At 31.7% G+C, this 18,703-nt stretch overlaps 1 protein-coding gene across 1 annotated transcript; it reads right to left on the reverse strand.

Annotated features, from left to right (window-relative positions):
- Nucleotides 1-9,584: 9,584 nt before the first annotated feature.
- LOC120114577 (alcohol acyltransferase 9-like) lies at nucleotides 9,585-11,904 on the reverse strand. Its single transcript, XM_039135427.1, has 2 exons — nucleotides 11,443-11,904; nucleotides 9,585-10,570 (listed from the first exon to the last, which is right to left on the reverse strand). The coding sequence occupies exons 1-2, from the start codon at nucleotides 11,869-11,871 to the stop codon at nucleotides 9,635-9,637; spliced, it is 1,365 nt and encodes a 454-aa protein (XP_038991358.1). The 5' UTR covers nucleotides 11,872-11,904; the 3' UTR covers nucleotides 9,585-9,634.
- Nucleotides 11,905-18,703: the final 6,799 nt, after the last annotated feature.

Below are 18,703 nucleotides of genomic sequence, written 5' to 3' on the forward strand. Positions count from 1 at the left end.
AGGCTGCTTTTTGCACTTGATCCAGGAAATCTCGGATGACTGCGTCTCTAGCTTTCACCCTTTGTTGTGCTTTCTCCCAACGGAAACGCCACTGCAGACCTCCGTCGAAGGGTACTATCTGAAGCTCGACTTCTTGCTTCTTGAATCCATCCACAATAACTTCTAACACGGATATTATTTTTCCATCTCTCTCTTGTTATTTTTCTAGGTCAGACATCTGGATTCTCAAGCATTGATTTTGATGTTGATTATCTGCTAAGCGCCTCTGAGAAGTTTTCAACTGTTCTTTCCAAGCTCTTTCATCAGACCCCTCGAACTTTCTTTTTAAGCTATGAAATTTGTCTTTCCAGTATTTAGAGATTACTTTCAACTTGGAATTATCCTTGACTTTATCTTGATACCCTTTTCTCAAATCCTCGAGCTCAAAACAGACTCTTAGCATACCCAACTGCACCCCAAAGTCCGAGTAAGGTCATAGTATCAGAATCCCCACACCGGAAAAGAACGTCAACGAGGAACAACCAGAGGGCTCTCTAGGTAATATCCCGATTCTAAAGATGTGTAAAAACTTTCATCCACTTTTCCTTTGAAGCACCTTCATGCCATTTCCTAGTGATGAATTCTCCCAAAGGTGAATAGGTAGTGTTGAATCGGCGATAGGCTACCCCATTAGTCTTCCAAAAGTGGCTGTGAATCCAGACTTGAAGGAGTTGAATACACCCAACGAACCTTCCTCCGCCAGTTCTTCTGCAATGGTTGAGAGATTGAAAGGTTTCGGCTAAAATGGTCGGTGCTGGGTTGACTCGCCTTGGAAGTTGTTCGAATAGCTCTACCACGGCTGTGTCGATGCAGCCCAAAGTCTTCGGAAATATAACCAAACCGTACAGACCTAGTGCAAAAAGGTCTATAGTCTTCCATTCATCAGGGTGGTTCTTCTTTAGTTGCCTTATGTGAATCCACTTGATTCCTTCCCCGTTACCTTTGTGTCGAATTCGATCACTCACCCATTTTTCATCAACCCCTGCAATCTTAGCTAGTCTATTCTTGAAAGGCTAACTCTTGATGTGTTTGATATATGCCCTCTCTAGTCTGATGTTTTCGCAGTGCAGTAGGGTAGTATACTCTTCAATTGTGGGCACCATATCCTCCCGGTTAAAGGTGAAACAACTATATCCCAGGTTTCAGAATTGAATTAATGCTCAGAGCAGGGGCTCATCAGTCTTGACATGGAGTAAGAGGGCAATATCACCATATCGTTGACTGAACTTCTGCTTTCTGTCATTCCCCCAACTGTCCCAAATATTTCGCAGTTCTTGGACATCATTTTGTTTCAGGCTGACGGATGCGTAACTAACAAGCTTTGACACATAATTTCCCTAAAGACTGTCTCCCTTCTCTTTCTGAGTCTTCTCGAACCATAGTCGTGCCTCAGTGTTTTTAATCTCTTGTATTACAACACCTTTGTCCATTAATTCGGATTTATTTTATGTTTAACAAATGCTTTTTAAGGATCAATAACCTCTTGTTATGATGTAAATGCTAGAAAAACAAACACAAAGGCAAAAGGATTAGTAAAATAAAAATAAAAAAATGACGAAAGAAAAAAAAACACAAAAAAAGAAAATGGTTAGGGTAAAAATATCCTAGGTTTTGGAATGTGGTTTCGGGGTAGGCTCTAATTCTCCATGGTTTCCCGGTTTAGGTTCTAAAAATGGTACCCGAGTTCTCCTTGCTGGTGCCCCCTTGGGCTTGTCAGACCCTTAGTCCTAACCCATCACAGGCTTGTGTGGACTAAGTTAAACTTGAGAGGACACATTCCCCTTATGCTCGCACGGTGAATAAATTCACACGAAGACATAAGGTATATGAATCCCGAAGGCTACTTGCTAGGCCCGCACAGTGAATAAATTCACACGAAGGTGTCACTTTCACCCTCGGGTATAGAGCCTTAAATGAAAAAGATTTGAAGGCTGAAATCACGAGAAAACGATTAGTACAACTATTTACCCGAAAATATAATCAAAAGTAAGTAAAAAAGGATCGAAATGTTACCTTAAAATTTAAACTTACCCTTTTCGTTAAAAAGACAACCGGAAATTACCTTAGCCTGACTCACTTACCTTTCCCCAGTGGAGTCTCCAAGCTGTCGTAACCGTTTTTCGGTTGGGCCCCGAATTGGGCTTTGACTTGAAATAATTGGGTTGGGAGTCGCCACCGATAATTTATTTTATGAAAAATGGGTTGATCAGATACCTTATTTCTTACCTGATCTACGTCGTACCAAAGATGTGTCGGATTCGGGAGTCGGTTACAGTCAAGGAAGGGTTAGCACCCTTGAACTACCCTTTCGGTACTATGTAATTTCCAATTATCTTTAATTAAGAAAATTGAAAGGTTAACTTGAAAGGTAAAATAATGATCCCAAATACTTACCCTTGATAGTTTTAAAAGTGTACCCTTTAGGAAGTCCAGAAACATGTTAGATAAAAATGTAGTAAAAATGAATAAAATAAAGAAGGTGAAATAAAAATAAATGCAATAAAGTAGGGAAAATAAAACAGATAAAGAAGATGTAAGCAAGATAAATAAAATAAAATAAAATAAAGAGGCACAAAAACAAATATAATATATATATATATATATATATATATATATATATATAATACATAAAATAAGAAGATAATAACAATAACAATACAAAAATAAAAATAGAAGATAAAAAAATAAAAGATAAAATGAAATATATAAAATAATATATATAACATATAATTATAGTAATAAAATATATATAAATAATAATGATATATGAAAAAGAATTAAAAGTATATATATATATATATACATATATAAATAACGATAGAATATAGAAAATAAAAAATATAAAAAAATAGTCAATGAAGATAATTAATATATATATATATATATATATATATAATAAGAATAATAAAAAAATATGCATGTAACAACAAAGGACTATTATAAAAGTAAAGCTAAAATTGGGGCCAAATTTGAAAGACAATTAACGTTGATTTTGTGCATTAGGGGGGCGAAATGAATGTTTTAACTTTAAGCTTTTCTTCTCTATTTTTTGAAAATCCAAATAATTTTCTAAGATCAGGCCTCGGGATTACTAGATCTACAAGATAGATCTTTAAAAAACCTTCCCGTTCATCGGCCAAAAATGATTTTATTTGGGTTTGACTCGAGCAAAAATAATGGAGAAACACACATGCAAAGACTTAAAGCGATAAAGGTACAAGCTTTTAAATTTTCTACTTATTTTCCTCTTCGAGAATCACGTTTTTTTCTCCGATTTGCTAGTAATTTCTGTTGTTTATTTCGTATATCGTGTGTTACAAATGGGGAGGATTACATGTATTTATAGTGAAAAAAAACTAACTAACAATAGAATCCTAATGCAACTAGACTCCTTGCTCGGTTGTTGCACGTTTGTTGGTGTGGTTGTTGCTTTAAAAGATATGGTGGTGGAAGAGTGCTCTTAGGAGAGGAACTCTTGCTAGCTCTATCTTTTAATAAAATTGGTGTCTACACTATGGTTAAATAAAAAAAATAGTATATATGTGTTTAAATTTAGTTTTATATTGATTTAATTTTTTATGTGTGACTATTATTTAAATTTAAATATTTTCAAATATAATTATGTATTATGATTATTAATTTTTACTATAATAGTTTAAATTAATTAATTTTGATTCTTTTTATAATATTTTTTTAATATAATTATAATAATTCTTTTGAACCTTCAATTTAAGTTACAAATGCATATATTATATAGATCCTTCTTTACCTATAAATCAGTATATATTAAATTTTTAAGTTGTTCAAATTTTCTTCCTTATGTTTTTGTACAAACATAATACTAATAAAATTAAATTCAATATATTAATTAGAATAATTTATACAATTAAATATATAACATATAAAAAAATGAAAACCTCTACCTCCATTGTCATAATTAAATATATCTCAGAAAAAAATGTATGTGTTGCATATAAAATAAGCCAAAATTAAAGTGCATATAATATATCTCAATTTTGAGCGAGAATCTTCTGTTCCTTTTATGTGCTTTTATATATCTCAACTGTTACTCTCTCTTTTACCGTTGATTAGTCATCTCCTTCACCCTTCTCTGGCTATTGATTTCATTGTCGAATTGATCTTTAATATCTATCGATTGCATCGAGATTTTTTAAGAAGTTTCGATGTAGAAAATTGTGTGATGGTTCTCTGCACAATGATTTTGTTCTCTATTGTCAAAACTTTAAAGCTTTTTCAGCAGTAATGATGTTTATTAACCTATTGATTTTCTCTTTTGTATCAACATCTCTTATGTGTTGTTCTCTTTTGTATCTGGATTATGAAGTTTCCCTCTGCTCTTATTCTCAAGCTAGCTTGACAGATCATTAAATTTACCTTCAACTTGCCCATGGAAAAGAAAATACTTATAATCCTAGGAGAATAAGATAGCTGGAGTAATGGAATAAGCACATCGACTGTAGTTTTAGTACTACAATAGTTTGTTTCCACGCATTTTTACATAATTTAACTTGAAATTTTTAATTAATTTATAATTATATGTCGAGTCTTTTAAAATTTTAAATTTTTATAAATTAAATTAGTTGTGCTCAACTATGTTTATCATTAGACCATCTCCAGCCCTCATCTCTATTCTAGAGCATATCTATCTCTACTCTAAAGATGAAACGGTAATTCATCTCCAGCATTATCTCTACATTACCACCAACTCTACTTTATTCACAATAAATATCATTCCAAATTATAATATTCATTCCACAAATGCTCAATTAGTGCATTTCGTAGAGCAAAATGAGCATTTACATCTTTGATTTGTCTAAATCATGTATTTTTATTTATCTAATTTCAATGTATTTTTATCTATCTTGCAATTTAATATTCTTGAATATATTATATTATGTTTAATTTTTATTTTATTGTGTAGAAATTACAATAAAAAACATAAAAGATAGAATAAGAGAAAATAATGTAACAAAGAAAAGGAAAATAAAAAGAAAATAAGAAAAGATAGTAAAAAACAAAAACTAAAAATCATAAAAATAACAAAAAAAAATTATAGCGCATCTACAGTAACACGTTAGATGTAACGTGAAACTAATAGCCACGCTAAAGTGAAGATCATTGTTCGCGCAGCGCTGGAGTCTCCAAAGTGGAGTGTAACACCCATAACCCGTATAATTATACCTATATAAATTATAGATGTCACCCGAATTTCGAAAAACCATTTTCATTTCAAAACTCGATTTAGCATTTTAATTCCTTAAATGGTAATTGATATTATAAAAATATTATATCATATAATTTATATTACGTTATAAACAAATTTAATTCAAAATATTTTTTTATGAATAGTGAACAGTACACGTTAACAGTGTACAGTGCGATGAACAGTGGGGGAATCGGTCCCCTGTAGGGGAAATCGGTACCCAAAATCATTCTGGAAAATTTTACTTAAAACGTGGTTAATGTTCCTGCTACAGTAACTACTACAGTAACTTTCGAAAATGACATATAGAACTCATAAAAATTAACCTTTCATCACTATCAATTTGTTTCCAAATTAATTCAACAAAACAAATTAAACATTATCAAATTACATGCCACTATCTAAATCAAATTCCATCATAGGATGTCTTACTGATGTTGAAATATACCTCTCGATGCTTGATGTTGTTTTGAACTCTTTATTCTTATTCTTTGCTTTTTACCTAGGCATGAAAATCATCACACACTAAGTGTAAACTTAGTGAAGCAATTAAAACAATAACAGTGCAATACAATTCATGCATGATTTTCAATGTCAAAATCAAAATACCATTTTATCATGTTACTAGCATATCCAATATACTTGTCATTTATCCCATATACTTGCCATTTATTACCATAAGATTGTAAGCTTATTTCACCAATATACTTACCATTTATTCCATAAGCTCGTAAGCTTATTTTACCAATATACTTACCATTATTCCATAAGCTCGTAAGCTTATTTGCCAGTTTTTCATTTATTAACAAATAAACCATAAATCATAGCCCATAGTATAACTGTATGAGGAATTCGGTATAGGAGTCAAATATTGCACCGAAGTGATGAGGTCGAGCATTGCTCACCTAATAATGCATCGTAGTGCTGAGGTCGGGATTTACCCACCTAGTACACCGTAGTGTTTGTATCGTGTCTTCACTAGACACTAAGGCCTGCACTATGTGCCTTCTCTAGACACTCTAGTGCTACCTAATATGCAGCTGCTAGACTCTATGGCATGCCATTAATACCACTGATCCTCAATAACATACTTGGGCACATAATCAATTTTATTTGATCCATCCATGGCATATTATCAATATTTAACATTGGGCATTTCATACCCGAAATAACATTCATAATAAAAATCATATACAACAATCAGTGATCAATGCATTTTATTTTCAACCTTTGACATATTTAAAATATATTAAATATATGATAAATGACATAAATATCATGTCAATATAAACAAGGTCGACTTATCGCAAGTCTTCCTTATGATGTATAAAACATCTATGTATAATTTCATGCATGTATTGCACTCACCTTGACACTTTATACTTTTCAAAATTTGTGCCTCACTATTGTCCACAATAAACCCACTTAACTTGCTTCAATCGCAAATCAATCATAATCTGTATAATTCACAATTTCATAACGATACATATGTTAGTATTTTACTAACATAAACATATCCCAAAATAACTCCATAATATATTTGATACTCATTATCTATCAAAATACTTAACTCTTAATAATTCCTTTTAACATTGGAACCAACTTTTCCAATTTACACAAAATGGTTCTTCACCATTTTATCACTTAGATTTTTAATACCAATAATTCCATCATTGAAATTATTACCATTCAAATGCTTTTACAAAAGCATAATTACATTTAAGTGCCCCAACTATACAAATGTTGTACTTAAATCAAAAACCTTTTCAAACTTCCAAAATAATCATTTTCACATCTTACACTCATTTCAATTCCCAAACAACAATTTCCAGTATAATACATCAATTATACAACACTTACACAACAACCCATCAATTTTCCATATTCAGACAACTCGTACTACCTTTAAAGAATCAGTATTCTGTACTGATATACACACCGTAATTTAATTCTGTTTCTTCCGTTGAAAACTAGACTCGAATACGAATCTATCCATATCAAGAACTCCTTCCAATTCATTCTGTACAATTTATGGTGAATTTTCAAAGTTGACCAACAGAATCTGTTTTGTGCAGAATCTGCTGTCCGATTTTTCTGATCTCTCATTGGTTAAAATTTCATATCTTTTTGTATACACCTTGAAATTAATCTCCGTTTGTTTTAAATAAAACTATATCAATATATGAACACAATATATAAAAATAACCTCCAAATTATTTTTATAAAAATTCTGGTGAATTTTCAAACCCACTGTCAATCTCAAAATCTAAAGTGTTTTCTTAAACCTCGTCCTTAAGTTCTTCATCAATTCTTACAACCAATTCTTTAAAATCACTTAACTCTTCATAACCCATAAAACACAAGAACCCCTTTCATCAACTCAAGATGAACTTGAACAACCAACAAGATTATCATGTAATATTGGTACCAAATGATAGCGTTTTTCCCATATAACAATTTTCTCTTTTCAGCATACTCAAAATCCTAAGGAAATTGCTTGAAAATAAAATTAAAGCTTGCTCTTACCTTTGAAGAAGCTCACGTCTGGTTGGAGAAGAAGATGAACAAATTTTTTTGAAATGTAGAGAACATCTCATCTTAATTTACCTTAAATTCCACTTAAATGAATAAAATATTCATTTAATTGGGATAAGACCAAATCACCCTTAATAAATCTTCTTAATTACCATAAAACCTTGGCAACTCATCCTTATCATATTTTAAAGTCAAAGCTGAATTATTTTGACTTTTAATTCCGAAATTCCCCTTGAATTTTCAAAAATTGCGTTTTAGTCACTAAATTCCAGTGTTTCTGTTAAATCTGAAAAATTGAACAATTCCAAACCAAATTTCTCTGATCCAAAATATTAAAATAATATTTCCAACCAATTTATAACATCCTTTCAATTTTTGTAAAAATTCCAATTCGATCTGAAATACTGATTTTCTTATCGGACTTTAACCCTTTCTAATTTTTCTTTACTAAAATTCCAAATCCAAAAATATGATTTTTATAAAACCCCACTCTCAAGAGTAAACCATCTATTTATGGAATAAAATTCTTTTTAGGAAATTATCACTTAATTCCCTATTTTTTCCCAATTATTCTACTTTAACCATCAAACTTTTAAAATTTTCATTTTGATCATTATCTAAATTTTTGGGGTATTACATGGAGATTGTACTCCACTCCAACACAACGCTAGAGTTGCTCTTAGTGGTATTTGCTCTTAATGGTATTATATAGTGCTCATCGAACGTAAAAGGATTTAGAGTCGATGGATATATTTAATTTTAACTTTTTGAAAAATATATATAAAATTCAAAGAAACCTAATCGTAAACTAAAAATGTAAAGAAAAAGAGCAGAATCAGTGAGTGCCATATTCCACTGTCTTATCGTCAGCTACTAAATAAGAAAAAGGAGAATATTAGTGGCACTTGCATTTTTTCCACTTCGTTTTTCAAATAGAATGCAGAGATATGATGTTGCTTTTGTTTTCTATACTAAAAGAAACACACCTAATAGCAGTTTAGGATGAGAATCACTAACCCTAAGCAATAATTATTCCCAATTAATCTTCTACGTTTGCCACTTCAATTTGGTAAATCATAGGCTAGCCTGTTATTATTGGCTATCTCTTATGCCAAGACTTTACCCTTTATTTTTTACGGATAAACTATGCATTTAATCACTTAATTATTCAAATAATTTTGTTTTAGTAATTCAACTAGTTTTTTTTATAATCATACATTTTAGTTTCATTTTGATCTACTATCTTTAAAAAATTAACATAAATATTGACATTGTTTTTTTAAATCAATGATGACACGTCAATATCATCTCGTCAATATCACCTTTAACTTTTTAAAGACAATCGATAAAAAAATGAAACCAAAATGTGATTTTAGGTATAAATTTTGATAAAAGAATAGTTGGGGCGAAACTAAGAATTTATTGTAGAAGTTAAAATATTTTTAATTTTTTTTTTATAAATACAGCTTTTTTAATTGAGGACTTCTGATAAAAAATTTATTCATTATATATATATTAATATTTAAAAAAATAATTGGCGGGGACAAGGCTCCAACCCCATGAAGTTCTACCGCTGGTGCTTAGATGATCAAAATGAAATCACATTAATATCTGATGAGTAAATATGTAAATTATCCTTATTATATTTATTATTCTGATTAAATACAAGAACAATCATTAAATAATTAAAATATAAGATATATTATTAATATGAAAAAATGCAATTCTTGAAAAGAAGTCAGATGTTTACCTTTAATAGTGAAATTACATTAAAATTTCTCTTATTATTATTGCCAGAGAGGGTGGAAAAAAACCTATGAAAATGAGGCAGTATTTTCAAATGCAACCAGTTTGTTCTCCATTATGAAACCCTATAATATCTCCATTATCTTCATTATCCAACCCATGCATCATGTAATATTCGAATTTTTCAACTACACACTCCGGCACTGATACTTGCACTCTCACCGCCTCAAAATTACCCACCACCGGTAAAAACAAGCAGTAAATATCGCTAGTCAAGGGTCCCATATGCAAGGGCTTACCTTCCCCAAAATCCAAATCCTCTAATCCCAGCTTAGCCCATTGGGAAATCACGAAGCTCGAACATGTATCCGTTTTCACATTTTTATCCTCTAACAAATCAATCAGTGACCTCACGTACCCGTCGCTCAAACACGATTTAGCCTGTTGGATTAAGTTTATCCCGTGGTGTAGATTCGCGGTCACCAACTCTTTTACCCCGGTCTCGGCGCAACCCAGAACAAATCCGTTCCCGTAATACCCCTCCGGTAATTCCGGGATTAACTTCTTTCTAACGTTAACGGAAAATAGGAGCTTGACTTTGCTCGTCGGCGGCGATAGGTCTAGGGATCGAACCCACGATCGCCACGTGTGCGATGCCAATGTCTCGAAGGCGGTGCATTTGAGGGACGGGACGCACTGCCGTTTGAGGCGGAGGACGTGAACGGGGGTGAAGGTGAAGGACGTGGGCACCAGTGGTTGGGACTGTAAATACTGCTTGATGTCCACGTGGGTAAAGTTTTCTTTGAGGGTAGTTTTGGTATATCCTAGGTGGGTGTGGGTTATTTGAGGAGGATTTCGGGGCTTCAACACATGGCGAGAGTTGAAAGGTAAGACGGTAATAGCGGATTTGGGTTTGGTGATCGCGTGCGCCCACGCGTGGAGGAACTGGGATGTGCCTATGCCATCACATGTACAATGATTTATCGCGGTGCAGAGGATCATACCTCCACAGGGTAGGTTCGTCACCTGCACCGCAAATAAAAATAAATTAAAGTTATTTTGAAAATGATTCTAGTAATATAAAAGTAATTTTTCATTTCATAAGTAATATCAAACACTCAAAAAAAATCAAATTATAGTTTAAAATTATGGTTAAAAAATATTTTTTTATTAATATAATCTTAAAAGTTATATTTTCTAATTTTTATGTGAATAAAGATATATTTTCAGTTATTGAATTTTAATTTAAAATATACATAATGTTTAAATGTACTTCTTATCTTTTTTTTTAAATTAATTTTTAATAATTATTATAAATAATTAAATTTTAAATTACATTCTTCAAAACTGCTTTTAAAATATTTTTACAGTTCTTTAAAAATTCAATTTTCCATAATAATTCTAAACTGCCCCTATGTTTGAAGTTTATTTTAAAAGGTTCAAAATTAAGGTTGTCATTGTTATTTTCGTTCACTAATTACTTTTTTAAATTTATATTTAATTTTATGCTTTAATTTTATTTTAATTATATATTTTAAAATTTAATAATATTATGAATATATCAATGTCATATAATATTATGTTACCATTACAAAAATAAATAAAAAATATAATTGAACAATTTTATTTATTATAGATGATGAGCGATCAAATAGAATTAAGATATATTAATATAATTTAGAAAATAGTGAAATGAATAAAATAAAATTGTTAAAATAGATGAATAATTAAATGTATAGTTTATAAAAAAAAATTAATAAAGAAAGAAGGATGATAGAAATAAAAATATGATGATTAAATATTGAATTTTAACATAGTAAAAGGATCAAAATTAAAATTTAATGGTCTTTTCTCTCATTTGATTAGAGTTATATCTGTACTTATATTTACTAGTATACCTGAACAACAATGGGAGGAATCTCGAGGAATGAGTGAACTTCAACCCTGTAAATAAGCTTTCTCCAAGACCTGTTTGGTTTCCTGGAAAGTTGAAGAAACTCATCACAAGTTATATCCATGAAAGCGTCGACAAAAACAGCACCTTCGGCATTGCAGTCAATCTGGAGCTTGTGATCGTCTTGGCTGCAAGTTCTCAACCTCCCAGCTAAAGGGTAATAATCGACGAGGACTTTGGAGAGGGAACATTTCAAGATGTCGAGGGCAACAGCTTTCCTGAAAAGGTAGAGATATTTAATGGAGAATCTAAGGAACTTTTGATCATCGAGGTTGGAGAGATACAAGGAATGGTTAGGGGTAGGGGCGTTTGGCCGGATTAAGGTTGCCTTGTTTCGGTAAAAGCAATCTGGGAGTTCTTGAGATCTTAACATGTCTTTCTCTCTTTCTGGTTTATTATGTTTGCAATAAAGTAGGATGATTGAAAGATGGAGAAAGTGGTAGGGGGATATAAAAAGAAGGGGGAGAAGAGAAAAGCAGTAGGGTAGGCGAAGATCTTTGTTGGATATGGTGGTGTTTTTATCGAAATATCGCCCTTATATTTATTAATTATCTATCAGGTATTATCTCTTATAATATTATTAATTTAGAATATTTTTTTGACAAAAACACAGTTCACTATTCATGTATTTACAGAGTTTTGTCTGAACTGCAGTTACGCATGTCTTAGTTGAATATTTGACATATACAGAAGAGGCGGATAATGAAATGCGTCTTTTATAGGTCCACATCATCCCTCAAAACATTTTAAAAAAATATACTTTAAAAAAATTAAAAAAACTATATAAACTAACATCATAATTTTAATATATAATAATTCTATGAGTTGAAGAGTTTAATGAGGTTAGATTATGTAGGTATATTAGAGTGTCTAAGTTATGTTTCTTATCAATGTGAGATGAAAGTTAAAAGGTTTATTCTTTGATTTTTTTATATTTATATCTAATAAATCTACTTATACAGTATTATTAAATTACATTACATTAATATTTATTATTAAGGTTTATATTAATTAAGATTAAATATTTTTATATGTTAATATATTTAAATAATTACATTAGGCTAATATTTATTATTAAGGTTTAATACTAAATTAAATTTTGAAGCTGATATATATCAAAAGGGAAACAATATACTCATTTAAGATCGAATATAAGATTAATTATAATCGGGTGACTCAAGCGTCTTAAAATGTTGTATTTTTTTGTTTTAAATCTATATTATGACATAATGAGTAATTTTCATATAATTTATTTAATTATATATTTTTGCTATAATAATTTGATATGGAATAAGCTACAAGATGTTATTCCTTCTGAAATTGACGAGCTTAAAATTCTAACACATCAGTAAGAAGCACATGAAAATATTTTTTTCACATTATGATAATCAAAATTGTTGCTTTCTATTAACCAAAAAATTGATTAGGTATCTCAACTTCAACAAATTTAAAGGCATATCCCGAATGAGTTTACAATAGTGTATAGTATATTCAATAGATATAGAGATAAAAAAGTTAAGCAATACAACTTTTAACTTTTATCCTATATTGTCAAGAAACATAATCTAAACATCTTAATGTGCATATATAAGCTAACTCCATTAAACTCTTCAATTCATGAAAATAATATGTTAAATTATGATGTTAGTCCCTATAATTTTATTTATTTTTTATTTTTTTAAAATGCTTTGAGGGATGATGTGGACCTATAAAAGACGTGTTTCATGATCCACGCCTTCCGTATATGTAAGAGGTTCAGGAAGGTGATGATAACGATCTGCGTCTTCCCTTACATGATGTCAGCTCGAACAAAACCCCACAAAAGAGCAAATGTAGATCCACACTTTATCAGAAAAGAGTGTTATAGTGATAATATTAAGAGAGAGAGAGGGGGGGGGCAGACCCTTTTTTTCATGTGATTTTTATGTAGTCTAAAAAAATATGTAAAGAAAAACAGCAAAATTAGTGAGTGCCATATTCCACTGTCTTATCGTCAGCTATTAAATAAGAAAAAGGAGAACAAGAGTGGCACTTGCATTTTGCCCACTTCGGTTTTCGAAAAGAAGGTAGAGATTAGATGTTGCTTTTATTTTCTATACTAAAAGTAACACAACTAATAGCAGTTTAGGATGAGAATCACTAACCCTAAGCAATAATTATTTACCAATTAATATTCCACGTTTGCCACTTCAATTTGGTAAATCATAGGCAAGCCTGTTATTATTTACTTGGTGAGTGGTTTAATTAATTAATATTATATCTTTAATTACTCCTTGTTCGTCAAATTTTGTTATTGATTTGGATTTTTTTATTCATTTGCTGTGCAGGACGTTGGATTCTAGAAACAATGTTAAAATGTCATAATTTTGCGGGTTTTTTTTATTTTATGGAATCAATATTGGAATAGTGGCCATGACTCCGGGCATGAAGACGCCTAATGTGGCATCCAGTCAGTAGCTTCTAGAAGGTCCTGACAACGTTTCTAGAAGGACGGATGACTCACCCGCATTTTTAAATTCGAATTATGAATTATCTTTTATTTTTATGAATTAATTTGAATATTTTTAGGTATTATCTTTGTTAATTTCTAGGATTTATCTTTATCATTTTTCTAAGTTAATTTTAGGGTTTTAGAGAACTATAAATACCCATTGGGGGTAAGAATCAAACATATCTTAAACTATCTTATTTTTTGCTTTCTTTATTTTATAAAAGTTTTCTTCTTTTCTTTTACGTTTTTGCTTTTTAAGTTTTTACTTTATTTTCTTTCAAAAATGCTAACTGTGATTTCTATCATACGTAGCTAATTTTCTCATAAGCTAAAGGTTGAAGCGATGATTCAATTATAATTGTGAGAATTTAAAAGTTCTTAATACCCTTCAGGTTACATTCTAAATTTTCTACAAAATTAGATTGGCAATCGGCTGTTCCTTTAAAAAATCAAAACCGCTTTTAAATCAAAAAGAGCTCGTTAGCTTGTTAGTTGTTTCGATTTAAAGTTGGGAGGAAGGAACGACTTGTAGCACATTCGACTTCCTATGAACACACTTAGCGGCGGCTTGCTAAGGAAAATTGAGATCAGGTTTGGTTCTCATTGAAGCAACATAGTTTGAGTCGTATTTTTTAAATCTTTAAACTAAGTTGGTGCTAGCAACGATAGTCGTAGTTACTCCACAAAAGGACTAAAATTTAAAGATTGATTTTGGATTGTCAGTTTACCAGAGAGAAAAACAAGTTATAGGGGTTGAGCCTTGTAGACTATAACCATCATGAATCCGAAGAGAAAAATCTTATTAAATGATCGACGAAAATTGAGGTAAAGTAATTCCTAAGGCTGCTTTTAACAAATTGATTTTTCATCTCATCTTTTACTTTTTTTACTTAGATTAAAATCTTCATTTTACTTTATTCAATTCTTTTCAGCAAAACCCCCTATTTTACTTTTAAAATGTTTCACCTAGATTAAGATAAAAGACTTCTACATCAGCAACTTCCTTATTCACTACAGATCGACCCTTACTCTCTTTACTACTATTTCTATTCCTTTTGAGTTTAAGGAAATTTATTTGACAGTAAAATGATGCTTGTCAAATTGGCATCGTTTGCTGGGATTACGAAAAATTACTGATTTAGTTTTTTTTTATGATTTATGATCAGACGAAACCCGGGTGATTTGAAGATTTTGACCCGGAGATTAAAGCACAAGCTAGAAGAATTCATAGATAAATGATTTGAGAGAAAAAGAAGAATATGACAAGAGCAATCAAATCCAGAAGAATCTGACGCCATATCCCATTTAGAATCGACACAATCCATAGAAGCATCGTTACACGTCGAATTGCAGTCCACACCCGAATGGTCAAAGCTCGATGCTACGCCCAACGCAGAAACACAAGAATCGATGGTTGATCAAACAACTAGGAATTAGTAGTTGAACCCACCATTCAACAACCTCTTTGCATCACCTTCCCTCAAAGAGAAACTCAAATTCAGCTTGAAATAGGGCTTATTCATATTTTTCTTACCTTCCATGGGCTTGCTAGTGAGAATCTATACAAGCACCTCACAAAATTTCATATGGTTTGTTTAAGCATGAAACCATATGGATTTTTCATAGACCAAATTAAATTAAGAATTTTCTCTTTTTCTTTAGTCGGCAAAGCTAAAGAGTGGTTATTTTATTTACGTTAAATTCTGTCAATACTTGGAATTATTTAACCCAAAACTTTCTTGATAGGTTTTTCCCAGCAACAAAGGCAAGATAATTTAGAAGAAGCATCCCGCGAATCAAACAAAAAGATAGAGAATCACTTTACGACTATTGGGAACAATTTAAAAAGTTTTGTGCAAGTTGCCTACAACACGGATTAACTGAAAAAACGCTTCTCCAGTATTTTTATGAAGGACTTCTTCCTTTAGACATGAAAATGGTCAATGCAGCCACTGGAGGAGCTCCAGTAAACATGATCCCAAATGCAACAAGAGAGTTAATTTTTACAATGATAGCGGACTATCAATAGTTATCAAGTAAACCTGCCAATGGGTTCATGAGATAAGTTCTATTTTGCTTGAAAGTAAAATTGAGAAATTAAATGATTTGATTCATTTTCTTATTGTACTAAAATATGAAACAATAAAATTATGTGGTATATGAATGATGCCAGATCACCCGACGGATTGTTGCCCAATGCTACAATAAGAGACTAGCATTCAAGTCAACACTGTAGGGAACTTTCTAGGACCTCCTCAGAGGCCGTACAAATCTCATATAAATACATAGAATTTGGGGTGTAAAGACCATCAAAACTTTAGTTTTACGCAGAACCTAAGGCCTAATCAAGCCTACCAATCGGGGCCGCCTCTACTGTAACCTTATCAGTCATAGATGTCATCACTTGAATCCATTATTGAGTGGATGGCTATTTCCCATGAGAAATTCTAGAATCCCACTGAAGCACACTTGCAAGATATAGACAAGTATATCAGTCAATTGGCTCAAACCGTGTGTCGCCTAAAGTCGGAGGATAATCTTCCATCACAAAATGAGGTGAACCCGTGTGAAAATGTAAGCGTTATAACCCTCTGAAGTGGTATAGTTGTCTTACAACTGGTCCCAGATAAGGTAGGTTCAAGATCTCAATGAAAAGAGTAAGAGCCAAAATCCTAAAAGGAAAAAGAAGCAGTTGACACAAACTCCTAGGGAGGAATGAGAGTTGACATAGAATCCTAAAAAAATAAGGATGAATCACAAATTGATTCTGCGCCATCTCTCTATGCCATACCACCACATTTATTTATCGAGATTGGTAAAAAGAGACACACAAGCTGGGGGAAAAATCTTGGAAGTCTTTCAGAAAGTAAAAATCAACATACCTCTCCTTGAGGTAATCCGAAAGGTTTCGAGGTATGTTCACTTTCTTAAAAATCTCTGCACGAAAAATAAAATAGAAGACTTACCGAGAATGAGAAGATGAATTAGGGAGACCACATTTCAGTCATTCTCTAACGAAAGCTTTCGCCAAAATTGAAGGACCAAGGTATGTTCGCTATACCTTGCAAAATTGGTAAGGTTGGAATAAAACATACAATGTGTGATTTGGGTGCCTCTATCAATGCAATGCCTCTCTCTGTATATAATTTAATTTCTGTTGAGCCCCTCGAAGGATAGAAGAGTTATGATACAATTGGCGGATCGACCTATAATTTATCTCGAAGGACTCCTGAAGAATGTCTTGGTAAAGGTAAATGAACTCATATTTCTGATGGATTTCTATTTCATTGACATGGAAAATGAACGGGAAAATACTTCTTTTGAAATTCTCATTGGGCGCCCATCTCTTAGTATAACTTATATGAAAATAGGCATAAGAAGCAAAAATTTTACGATGGAATTAAACGGCGAGGTCGTGAAATTTGACGTATACAAAGTGATGTGACATCCTGATAATGTTGTCAATTTAAATTTTGTTATGTTATTAAGCCTGCAGTTGATAAGTTTATGGAATATAATTTGGTCGATGATTTATACAGGGAACTGGAAAATTACGATAAGGAAATCTCAGAGTTTGAGAAATGTTTTTGTTTATTCTAATTCAAGTTTAATTCCCTCAAATTCTAAAATTTTACCTTTTGTTTTGCAGGCTCCTCAAATTGAATTAAAACAATTGCCAGAACACTTGAAGTATGCATTTTTAGGAGAAAACGAGACTTTATAGGTGATGATTTCAAATAATTTGTCGAAAGAAGAAGATGAATACCTTGTGATGATATTGAACGCACATAAGGAGGCCATTGGGTGGACCATCACCAATATGAAGGACTTAGTCCTTTAACTTGTATTCACAAAATTAAGATTGAAGAAGAAGAAAAATCATCACGAGAAGGATAATGCTAGTTAAATCCACCGATGATGGAAGTAGTGAAAAAGGAAATACATAAGCCTTTTGATGCATATGCCATTTACCCGATTTCAAATATTAATTAGGTAAGTTCGATCCATGTGGTCCCAAAGAAAATTGAAGTTACGATAATTGAAAATTCATAAGGTGAGTTAGTTCCAACACGAGTATAAAATGGATGGAGGGTCTACATCGACTACAGTAAGTTGAACTCGTTAACTCGCAAATACCATTTTTATCTTCCTTTTATAGATCAAATGATAGAAATATTAGCCAATAAAACTCATTATTGTTGTCTTCATGGATTTTCATGCTTTTTCTAAATCCCAGTGGTGCCAAAAAATAAGGAAAATACAATTTTCACTTGTCCCTTCAGCCCATTTGTTTACTGACAGATGCCTTTCGGACTTTGCAATGCCCCTCCACATTCCATAGATGTATGCTTAGCATCTTTTCAGACTACGTCGAGAAGGGTATCAAAGTCTTCATAGATGATTTCATTGTGCATGGTAATTCTTTTAAACGAGTGCCTTTCAAATTTAACTAATGTTATTAAGTGATGCCTATAATTTAACCTCGTTTTAAATTATGAAAAATGATATTTTATGGATGATAAGGGGTTAACTTTAGGTAATATTGTTTTTTCATATGGAATTGTGGTTGACAAAGCAAAACTCAATATTATACGCTAACTACCTTACCTCATAACTGTGAGGGAGGTCCGTTCCTTTCTTGGTCATGCAAGATTCTACCACAGGTTCATCAAAAAAAATTTAAAGATAGTGCAGCTGTTGTACAATTTACTCC

This window comes from Hibiscus syriacus, unplaced genomic scaffold, assembly GCF_006381635.1.
Source record: "Hibiscus syriacus cultivar Baekdansim isolate YM2019G1 unplaced genomic scaffold, ASM638163v2 tig00110236_pilon, whole genome shotgun sequence".
NCBI lineage: Eukaryota > Viridiplantae > Streptophyta > Magnoliopsida > Malvales > Malvaceae > Hibiscus > Hibiscus syriacus.

Bases quoted from the DNA above. Each gene is read 5' to 3' on its own strand.
- LOC120114577 (XM_039135427.1), bottom strand. From the start codon at position 11,871: ATGTTAAGATCTCAAGAACTCCCAGATTGCTTTTACCGAAACAAGGCA. The intron at 10,571-11,442 runs GTATACTAGTAA...TTTGCGGTGCAG, and splicing joins TTCCTCCCATTGTTGTTCAG to GTGACGAACCTACCCTGTGG.